Here is an 11,762-nt window from a genome sequence, read left to right as displayed (position 1 = left end):
AGACTCGACTGCACGCGTTCTTTTTCATAAGTGACCTCGCTGATACGAGTTTTTATTTCTCGTCAAAAGAAATTAGGATTATCATGGGAGTAACGAGTTAATTGCGAAAGCTACTTACGATCAGCGCAGCCACGGCATCGTCCATGTTAGGCATCTGTATGAGAGCCATCTTCCTGTCCTTCGGGAAGAACTTGAAGGCTTTCACGGTGAAGCCGTTCTTGGTAAAAGCTTCCTTGATCTCCTCTTCAGCTACCGTAGCTCTGAAAAGGTAAATTGAATGTCGCTAAATTGCCGGGAGAAAAATGTGCCGAGAACACGAGGCTCGCTATTAGTTCTAAATTGCTTACGGAATGTTTGATAAATGCAGGGTCGCGCTCGGCGGATAGATGTTTTGATAATTTTTCGAGCCGGGTTTCTTGAATCGATGAAGAGTGCTGTTAGTGTAATCCTTTGTAAGACCCGCGTCTGGTTGTCCCTCCTTTGGCAATTGGACCGTTTGATGTTTACTGAGCATTACTTTGATCTGCTTTCCAAATACTCTCAACTTGTCCATATGAGTCAGCGCTGTCGCATTAAATTAAACAAACGATATTAATCATCGGTGCATCTGTATGTAATATAACTACGTTGTAATTATGCGTAATATAAAATTAAATGTTTGAATTTTAGAAATACCAAAAAAATTTTTCTTTTTAATGCCAGTTTTAAAAAGCAATTCTTCTCGAAATATGTTTAACAAACGATTTATGAGACAAAATAATTTTGAGTCGTCTCGAATGTCACATTTCGTAAAGTGCACTCACCTAAGAGCGCTTGATGAGGTTCGGCCATCTGTATTAGTGCCGAGTCCTTTTTGTTGTAGAGGATCTTCACACGCTGTACATCCCCATAAACGCCTATATGCACAATACGCAAATTTCTTTTTAGTAAACTCGTGTGATCGCGAAAATCCGCAATATTCTTTTTATAGAGGCTGCATCTAAGGATTATTGAAGATGAACGGGACAATATTCGGTCGATCGAGATCGGGGTACGATCGGATCTAAGATTTGGAACATGCAAGAGGACGAACGATTCGGCTAGAGAAAATTTATCTTTAGAGAGTAAAAAGTACGTTGCTTAATAGATTAAGCTTTATCAATATTTCTACTTTTAATTTTCAAATTACAAGATGGATCAAAAGTTCATTTTTCTTTCAATTCGTGCAAATTCAGTAAATTTCAATTCGATTTCTTTTTGTTAATAATTTGATGAAAAAAAGAGGTAAATTTTTGATACCTTAATAATTATTAAAAGTTAATATTAAAATTGACGCAACAACAACAGCATGTTACCTACTTTTTTACATAAAACTGAATTAAATTTTACATTTTTTTGACATTACTATGTAGTTAAGTGGATGAAATTCTCGCTGGCAAAAAGTTAAAAAATGGATGTCTACGAGATGGATAGAAATTAAAATATTTTTTAAACCGCGCTTTGTAATGTAATACGTGACTCTTGCGCTCGTCCGTAATTATTCACGAAAATCTGCGTAACAATCGCGCGCAGAAAAAGAAACACGCCAGCAGCCGAGTCGCGCGCCTCGTTAATAGTGAATTCCTATGGAATTACGTAAAATAAGCAAAAGCTTACGTAATATTAAGGTTTTGTGGAACTGATATTAATAAAATATTAATGAAATCATTTAGAAGAGATGCTTGGAAGTAGAGAATGTGAGAGAATGTATTCGGTAGTGGCCGGATGGCGATATGACGATGGCGGATGACGAATGACGGTGAACATGAATTGCGAATGGAATAGCTTGTAGTAATAAAATAAGTTGAAATCACGAAAATATCGGAAGAATACGGATTAAACGTTAAATCAGAATATGTTATGGCGGATGTTTTACGAGAATAAAACATGACGAGAGGAAGGATGACAAATGATCGAGTTTTGCGAGTTGCCAAAAAGAAAAGAGAAAAAAAAAAGAAAAATAAATAAAAATAAATAAAAATATAAAACCGAGGAAAAAGGAAGAAAACTTCTCTTTTCGGTATGGCGTAAAGTTCAGCCGTGACAATCGTGTGAGCAAAAATTCGATGTTCGTGTGTGTCACGTACGCGTACTTTACTCGTATCACGAAGAATATTTGCGTGGCCGGAAAAAAAAACGAAATTTTCCTCCGAATAATATTGTCTTTGCTTATTTTCCAGTTCTCTCTTTTTTTTTCTTTTTAATCGTGTATAATCCGAGCGTGTCGCGCGTCCGCATTCGGATTCGTGTGATCGCGTGTGCGCGCGTATGCGTAAGAACGTGAGAGGGTGTAAATATAATAATTAATAATGTAATATAATTAATAATATAAATGTGGAGACGTACCAAACAGGGTAAAGAGAGCGTCAGGCGTGACCATCTACACAGAGAACAGACAGAGTCCAGTCAGTAGTCAGCGAGTATAATAGGATTCAATGTATAGTGTCGGTGCGCGTACAAGATTCGTTTTCGCTCGATGAGTGGTTGAGAAAGAGCAATCAACTTTACGTAAAATCGAAATAGAACCGGTAATACGAGACAGGAAAGCTCGACTTCAATTTTTTATAATATTTTGAGCACGATGTAATTGACTTTTTCGATAAGTCCAACAGAGTAAAGTGCGTATCTTTGTTCTGTAAAATTTGGAAATGAGAATCGAACACAGATTGGCGGATTACGAAGCTTGTGCGCGACGCAACGATAGTAGTACATATAGTTATAGTATAAGAGTGACAAGTTGTAGCTGCGAAGTGTGACGTCGACACACAATTTCTTGCCGAGGCGACATTTATCATCCTGCCGACGTTTCTTACCTGATAAGGCTCGTTGTTCTTGCTACTAAATGTTACGCGTAAGTTTGTTTGCAAGAACTGATTGCGAGAGTAACGAATAAGTGTTTTCAGCAATGCAGAATTACTCAAACGAATAGAGATATCAATAGTGCGTAAAATGTAAAATATTGGATTGAAGTGAATTTTGATAAACGTCGCCTCGCAGAAAGTAATGTCGTAATCGACGACACTACGAATTAATTAGGGCGCAGGATGGTGACGTTGGAGTGATTTGTATGTGTGTTTCGAAAATGAGCGGGGCAAATAGGGGCAGAATCAAAAGTCTCGTGACAAAACAGGGCACATACGCATCGCCACTCGATCTTTCCGCCTATCCAAGCAGGACGATCTCGGAGAGAATCCAGACAAATCCCGAGTCTAATATTTTAAACGTGTCCTTCTGCTTTTGAATCCCGAAATGCATCATTTCTCTTTAATCGTCGACATTTGTCTATCTGTCAACCGTAAATGCTAATTTTAATACGTTTGCAAATTATATGACTTTTATCCTCCGTCAATGAATTAAAAATCTAGCAAAATGCAACAACAATGTAGCAACGATATTTTCACGTTGATTTTTCCAGACAGAATAATCAAAGGTTGAAAGGTAGAAATTTTTGCGTTGCGAGTGAATTTTTAGGGAACTTTTCGTCTACCGGAGATCGCTGAGTTTACAGTTCTCGAAGAGATCGGCGGAAGCTCGGCTCGGCGGAAAGACCGGGGCCAAAGGATCGAGAGACTGCGGGGTTCGCCTACGTAGCACTACGTTGTAACTCGCTCGTTAGGCCATGTAATTATACGTGTATGCACGTGCGTATATATACCGGGGCGAGGAGGGTTTGTCGTTCGCGCACACTGAGAGAAATAGCGTGCGGTCTCTTACAAGGTCTGGGCGAGTACGAGGGTATGAGCTCTCAAGAGTATGAGGAACGAGAAGAGAATAGAGAAGAGAAAGTGAAAAGAGGAAGAGGGGAAGAACGGAGAGAGAGAGAGAGAAAGAGAGAGAGAGAGAGAAGGAAGAGAAGGGAAGAAAGGAGGGTAGGTCGCGTATACGTGTGTCGGCGCCGGACGAGGCGCGGTCATATTCTCGCAGCCGAGACATGGCGAGAGAGCGAGAGCTTTGCACACACACACACTGCATACAGACACGACAGATGCTATACTACAGATATATTATTCACATACGACACACTTATTCGCATGTGGCAGCGGTCTACTTCTCTCAGTGCTACTCCGACCTACTCGAACGACGCCCCCATTTATCGTATGCGTGCGCCATTTAACGCTTCGTCTCGTAAAGTGCACACGTATCGTGCTACGCTGGTGGTTCACATTGTATTCATCGTCTTGCGTTTGCATCTCAGTCAGAAGCCGACGACGGAGACTCGATCAAGTTGAAGCGCGATTGCGGCTGCGATAATCTTATATACGCGAAAGATACAGAAATGTTTGAAGCGAATAAATAAAATGATATATTGTGTCCGCTCATTTTTTTCTTTCAGCCTTCCGCTATGTGCGAAGAGTAAAAATTTATTGCGTTTGAGAATGCACGAACGTCCGAAGATCAGTTCTATCGAGACGAAGAGTTAAACGAACGCCAGCATTCGGCGGAAGCAGAACTTCCGCCTCGTCCTGCAACTTATGCCTTCGGCATTCTGTGCGCCTCCAGATAGACGGCAAGATACACGAAGAAACTTGACGGTCCGCTAAAAAATTTTCAATCACAAAAATATCACAATCAAACAGAAGCGGACTTTAAAAATCCGTCCAATCTTTTCTTCGTGTAACGTCCTGCCGAAGGTCTCTTCGTACGGCCTCTCGTCCTTAGCGTCGAGGGAGCAACGCGTCGGGGGATGGCGGTTTTAAAGTATTACAGTTACTTACCTCCTCGTTGAGATTGCTGACCAGCAACACGGCCGACGCTTGCGCGCTTCCTTGCACCCGCACGCCCAGACCGGCCGCGCCGAGAGGAAATCCGCCGAGGCCGGCGAGCCCTCCGGCCGGAGGTACGCCGTTGTACGGACCGGCCAGGGGCGACGGAAGGCCGTGCATGGCCGCGAATGGCGTGGGAAGCACACCCGGTGCCCCTGCAATGGACTCTACTTCAGGAAGTTCAGATAACGTTATTATTATTGTCGAAACACATCGATGAAAAGTAAAAAGTAAAAGTCTAAACGATTTCAAGGAATTCTTCGCCACGCGACGTTGCGATTTGTCTTTCGATCTTTCCGCGCGATAAGTCTGACATAATTTTCTTGACGTCCGATTAGTCCGTCGCTTTTCGGTACGGCAGGTGACGGTACGCGGCTCACCTAATCGTCAGTCAACTAACTGTTTGCGCAACGAGATAGGACGTAAAGTGGATTACACCGTTACAGATTAAACACCAACAACAACGCCGTGAAATTAATTTAACCCAAACAAGTGCCGGCCGAGCGTGTAATTTAAACTAGCGTTGTCGCCGTGGCGCGAACGCAAAAATCCAGACGATTCGGCGCGGCGCGCGGTTACTTTGTAATTAATTTAGCCGAGAAAATAATAACGCCCGACCGGCACACACGCGCGCACGATGGACAGGACGGAGTTTGAAATCCCGGCAAATTGCTCTCACCGTCCTCGCGAAATAATAATAATTCAGCGCGACGTCCAAGTGACGGAAAATCGGTATCGCTATTAATGTAATTAATTCCAATAAATGTAACGTGCCGTTAATTATTCGATCAAACCTTATATTTTTCACAGAGCACCGCGAGTTTTGTCGCTCGCCGAAAATACAGAAACCGTCTGACAGAAAATATTCGTAAATGTCGATGTAAAGAAACAATGGAATTGAAAAGAGTCTATTGAGACGTGCTGCATTCAACCCCATTATCGTGCACAATTATAGAAAATCGCGCAGGAGTGTTCATTGTTCATACGTCGCGTATGACCCATTCAGAGCGGGCTGTGTCCTAAATTTCGCCGGGTCTGACTGGCGCTTAATGGCGATGAATTTTGCAAGCGCTGATCGCGAAACAATACTCATATATCGCGCTCAATTGTTACCAAATATTATTATGTACATAGGATCGCGCAAGATTAACGCATTCAACCGCGTGTATGCCTATGCTCGTAACGTATACTCGTAAATAATGCGATTTATTCGATAGGTCAAATGTGACGGAAGGTGAAAACAAACGCGGGACGGAGAATTTTATGCAATACTCACCAGGTATTCTGGCACGCGGCTGGGAGCCGGCGCCCATCAGCAATTGGGGCAGCAACTCACCGCCGAGGGCGAGCGACGCCGCGTCCAGATTCGCATCACCGGTCGGAAGATTCGGATTGGTGTAATCCCGGGACTTGTCGTTGTTATACTTGACATTGAGATTCTGCATCTTGCTGTAGTCTATGCGCAGCGTGCAGCAGGAATTGTAGACATTCTGCCCGTCGAGCGACTGCGCAAGAAATCGTGAAATTCCTCATAATTTGTCCGAAGAGATGAGTAAATTACGCTTAAGCTTAGAACATAAGCAAATACAGTAATCACGGTAATTCGTGTTTGTTTCACAACTTGACTGCTCTTTAAGAACTTTCCATCAATTTCATACGCATTAAACTTTGGTAAAATTGAGAGATTTATAGCTATTATTATTTTTTTTAATAGAGCGTAGCAAACTGCGCAAAATTGATGAAAACTGAGAAAAAAAGCACAATTAATTTCAATCAATTTAATAAGAAATATTAGAAAATCTCGCATACATACAGTCTATAAAATCGAACCGGGGTCAAAAGAACAGTTAAGCTGTAAAGCGAAAAATATTGAGAAATATTTGATTGGGAGAATTCAATAACGCTGCACAAATTCAAAAAGAATTCAGTTCCACATTATACAAACTCTCAATTTTCATTGAAATACGCGAGCGGCGTATCTCTCGACGGATTTCACCGAGACTCAAGGATCACGAAATTGTCTTTTGCAACTAATTGGGATGCTTTTGTGGCATTGTTGAAGTTTATACTTCACGAGATTCGCGTTCAACATGGATGCGGGTAGGTAGGTTTAGATCGCCTACATGAATGCGTGGCCGTCGCCGATCAGCGCAGCGCGCGCGCGCGCGCGCGCACAATGCGCGACGCCGCGCGGCTGTGTACCTACGGTACGCGGATATATACACTCGGCCGCCGGCTCGCTCTATATTTACACGGGCTAATGAATTTCGTACATAATTACCGGGTCGGCCCGCGCCGCGAGGCTCTGGTGGTGCGCGCACCACGATCGTGAGATGATTTCTCTCCCTCTCTCTCTCTCTCCCTCTCGCTCTCGCTCGCTTCCTCAGGCGGTTTATTCACGGTCGAGAAAGCACCGTTTACATAATCAACGAACAAGACAAATCGATTTCGCCAGTAAATCCAAAACAAATTTCTTCGGAGGACTCGCGATAGAAAGTAGATATATTCACTTAGCATTCGCCGATTCTCAGTTGGAGTATTCGCTTCGCCGGGCTTGAATGATAGTTCGAGGAATTCATCGAAATAGATTTATTTCACGCGTTTACGCCAAGTACACGATAGAGATGTACTTGCGTTGCTTGCTGAATAAAAATACAGCTAGTACTGAATCGTTGTCTTTCGTGATCCCACCTGGATCTCGAGGCGAAAGAAGTAAAAAGAGAGAGATAAGATAAGCGCGCGTGCGAGAGAGAGAGAGAGAGAGAGAGAGAGAGAGAGAGAAAGAGAGAGGAAATCGGAGAAGAGCGATACCCTGCAACAAAGCTAAATTAATTTTCCGTCTTGCGCATCGGCTGGTTGGTTCGCGGTGAAACCGGTGTATTTCAAGCGAATTAATTTTCCCTTTGATCAGTGCACAGGTTTACTAGTTTGTGGTATCAAGCTTACGGCGCGGGTATGGGGAAGGAGGGTGCGCGAGAGGGGCTTCGAACAGGCGGGATACGAACGGGTGTGGGAAGTGACGGAAGTTTCTGGCGAGTTTCCGTTCGCGATGGCTTGTCGTTGCCGGTGTAAAACAACGCGGCAAACACATCCCGCACGCGAATACGCTCTGACGCGAATTAATTCCGAATGTAGCGAGATAAGCATCACGAAACAGCGCGGAACCGTATCGCTGCCTCGTTAACCTTTTCAGATCTGCGTTCTTCTTTCTATGCAATTATTGTCTAAGAAAGAATTTCACGGATGTATAGCGCTCCAAAATAATTCTTGAACAAAACAAAAAGTTTTAAATAAAGTGAAAATATTTTTGCACATTCTTAAATATATCAGTCTCGCTGAATAAGTCCTAAATTATTTTGGTGAATGCGATTTCCAGTTTTTTGAAAAGATTTTAAAATAAAAAAAAAGAGTAATAATATTATTGTATAGCTCTTTTCATCGTATCTATCAATCTATATCAATCTCATAAAATGATTTAAAAATTTTATGAATATGACGTTTTTAGTTTTTAGTTTTTTAAACGGATTTAAAAAAAAACAATATTTTTGAGTGAATATTTTAAAATATCCGTTTCACTAAATAATTTCTACACTTTTAAAATACAAATTTCCAATCTTTGAAAAGATTTTAAATAAAAAAAGAACGTAAAAAAGTTATCTTTGCGTATTTTTAAATATTAGTTTTACTGAATAATTCTTACAGAATAGATTTTAACTCTTCGGTACGAGCGTCGACTATATAATCGACAGCCACCAAATGCAACAAATAGAAAATTTTATACAAATCAATAATACTTCATCAGAAAACACGTTTTATACAAAAGTACTCGCGTAACAGCAAGTTCTTTCGCGATTCCAGCGCAGCGATAAGTTCTCTCGTTACTCTCGGCCGTCAGATAACACTACGCAGCGAACATCTACCGTATCAAAGAGGATAAATGACAGTGATTAAGTGACCAGAATTAGTACGCACATTCGGTATTTACAAAGTAGCAAAAAATTGCTCGGTCACACTCATTTAACAATACTTATAGAGTATCTCAAACACACATAAGTCAGAATTTGCTAAAGGAAACTAAAAACTCATAATAATTTGTACAAGTTACAAATGTGTAATCAATAGAATCAAAGCCAAAGTTAATATGTATAATTATAGTCAGAAGTTTGAAGAAGCTAATCCAAGCTTGCTTTAAAAGTTTGCAAAACTGTCTTCATTCTTTAAATTATTTAAAGTAAAATTAGTTAACATTTAGGCTACTTTATGCAGCGTGCGTTATTAGAAAATTGGTATAAACAGATTTAGCGGGGAAATTAGTTATGTTATTCGTATAATGGAGGAAAGTTTAAGACAGTAATTGCAAGTTTGACACATTTTTCAGTGTTAACTTTAAGTCGCAAGTCTTTTTCAACTTTTTTAAAGAGAGAGGAAAGTGGAGTAATTATCAGGACACGTATTTAAATTCGTAATTACAGGAACGAAACGATTACAGGAATTACAGGTGAAACAAAATTTACGGCACAGACACAATTCGTGGTACCTTAAGCAGCGGCAAGTTTAATGCTACGGCTTTCTCAACCTCCTTAAAAAAAAAAAGAAAAGGAAAGTGGGAATAGTTATTATCAGAATGTGACGCTTTAATTTCTGCGCATTAAACGGTCGCGGAAATAATAGGCGAAGCGTGATAGGAGGTACAACGCGTAATGCCGCGAGCAAAGTTTATATTACCGATATTCGCGTAAAGTGCAAGAAACAGAGCGAGAGCGGCGATCATCTGCGCATCTGCGGTCCGCGCCTGCCTTAAGAATTAATTTGGTTTGTAAAGCAGCGGATATTTCCATAAATCGGGAAAAATACCGTCAGATATATATCGGGAGAACCGAGCGCGATTTCCTCGCCGCTCTCTCCGCGCCGCACTTTTTCATCCGCCATCAATCTTTCGATTACATTCATCGAGCTCAGCTTCCGGCAATTAACCGCCGCGCTGCGGCTTCCTTCGGCGCGGTATGGATCGGAAAATATTTTCCCCGCGCGACGCGAGATATTCCGCAGAAAATTTCGATCTGTCCCGCGGGAGCGCGGCGGATAAGCACGATACAGCGGAGCCTGAAGAAAAAAGTAACTAAAAAAAAAAAAAAAAAAGAAAAAAAGAGGGAGAAAGAAAAAATTGAGAAAAAGGAGGAAAACAACGGATGCACTGATGGCGAAAGGAGGAAGTACAAGGAGGGTCGAGACGGGCGGTGACGAGAGAGGAAACAAAGTCAAGTGGATACTTACGAATTTAGCGGTCTGCGCCGACAGCATGTCCGCGTACTGTATTAGTGCCTGGAAGGAGCCTGAAACACAGAAGCGATAAAAAGCGTGAAACGACGTCGTCCAGAATGAATTTTACGCGCGGGTTGCACTCGAGACGGCAAAGGAATAACCCACGGTGGCTAATAAATTCATTGTGAATATTAACGTTAGCATGTAAAAGTCATCGAGTGGCGAAATAGGTCAGTAAACAGTAGCGACGTTATATATTCTTTCATTTCTAATAGTATTGTCACACGATATTGTAATTTGCGTTACACTTACGCGAGAGTTACAATAAGACGAAAGGTTTGTATATACTTAATAACGTGTTTGAGTCAAACAAGAGTGGATTATTTCCATAAAGCCGCTGTTTCGCATAAAACGCGAGTTTAGAGAAGCAAATATAGTTGGAGTCTTTTCTTCGTAATGGCAAAACTTTATACCTCAGTAGTGTTTTGCCCTTTTCTTCTCTATTTCAAAGTTTTCAAATCAGAAATTGGTCAAACTTTGTTACAGAAACGATTGCAAAAAAAGGTACGAGTATTTAAAATTTAGAGTTTAGAAATATACAAAATAAAAATGATAAAATATTCCATAGAATGTATTGAGTACACAAAATAAAAAATACTACATATTGGAAACGTTGTTCAAAATGTAAAAGTCTTCTGAAAATTTAATTCTGAATAGAAAAAACGCTATTTTTTTGCGTTAAATCGCGTATTTAAAATACCGACCAGCGCCGGGTAAAAAGTGGTGATTTGTTAATTTAGTGCGCGAACGTTGCGAGAAACTAACTCTGTCATGATAATACGTTTTTCCTGTGCGTCCGGGAAGCCGGAATTATTTCGTTAGCAGCGTTGACCAAAGTTTCAGCCGGCGGCTACGCTATTTCATTTTCGAATTTGCTCCACCGTGATAATGGAACTCTTTAATACATTAAAGCCCGTGCGTGTACACGATGACCGCAATTTCGCTGACAGGAACCTTTTATTTCCAAAAGCCAGAACAATTCCGTATGGGATTAATCCCGCTTTTATGCGAATTAAGGGAAATGTTCGATTAAATTCACCGTTCAAATATCATATAATTACACGATATTAAAATAAAATATCTAAACATATTCTGAAATCATTTTAATCAGATTCAGTATGGTTTATAGATGAATAGTGGTTGCGAAATACTATTCAAAGTAGATTGAAAATGTAGTGAGACGAATTAATCAACGCACCGAGAGCAAATATGGCGATTTTTTGGTAGGTAATGAATTGCGAACGTTAAAGCCCGTGGGTGTACGCGATAACCGCAATTTTACTGACAGGAGCCTTTTTATTTCCAACGCTGGAACAATTCGTATGGGATTAATTCAGCTTTTATGTGAATTAAAAGAAATGCTCGATTGAATTCGCCAGTTAATTTAATCGAATAAACCAACGAATGACAGTGATGTAGATGAATGTGTTGTTACCGCTGCTTACTAGTGCGCTTCACTTTCGCCAGTTGCGATACGCGAAGATAAACAATTACGAAGAAGACAAACGTAAAACCGCCACGAGCGGGGAACGTTTTGCGAAGTTAATATTTCAGAGTTCCACCGTCGCTCGCTGTCCGTTGTGCGGCGGTCGGGTTTATAATTGACATTAAATCTCGATTAAACGAAACATCGCACAAGGCGAGCGCGGCGGCAATTTC

The 11,762-nt window shown here is 41.0% G+C and overlaps 1 protein-coding gene across 18 annotated transcripts in view; it reads right to left on the bottom strand.

The window, feature by feature from the left end:
- The window catches only part of heph (polypyrimidine tract-binding protein 1 heph), a 365,110-nt gene that overhangs the window by 15,526 nt on the left and 337,822 nt on the right, over nucleotides 1-11,762 (bottom strand). For 15 of the 18 annotated variants that reach the window (XM_067358872.1, XM_067358873.1, XM_012377733.2 and 12 more), the window contains 7 exons: nucleotides 10,056-10,114; nucleotides 6,058-6,286; nucleotides 4,734-4,951; nucleotides 2,365-2,398; nucleotides 804-896; nucleotides 348-564; nucleotides 119-260 (listed from right to left, as the gene is read on the bottom strand). In XM_067358872.1, coding sequence (XP_067214973.1) covers nucleotides 119-260; nucleotides 348-564; nucleotides 804-896; nucleotides 2,365-2,398; nucleotides 4,734-4,951; nucleotides 6,058-6,286; nucleotides 10,056-10,114 — 992 coding nt within the window. The remainder of the gene's footprint in view (nucleotides 1-118; nucleotides 261-347; nucleotides 565-803; nucleotides 897-2,364; nucleotides 2,399-4,733; nucleotides 4,952-6,057; nucleotides 6,287-10,055; nucleotides 10,115-11,762) is intronic. The other 3 variants (XM_012377724.2, XM_067358869.1, XM_067358868.1) reach the window with 2 other exon arrangements.

The sequence above is a fragment of the Linepithema humile genome, chromosome 7 (genome assembly GCF_040581485.1).
Source record: "Linepithema humile isolate Giens D197 chromosome 7, Lhum_UNIL_v1.0, whole genome shotgun sequence".
In the NCBI taxonomy this organism is placed as follows: Eukaryota; Metazoa; Arthropoda; class Insecta; order Hymenoptera; family Formicidae; genus Linepithema; species Linepithema humile.
This window is presented reverse-complemented; position numbering and strand designations above follow the sequence as displayed.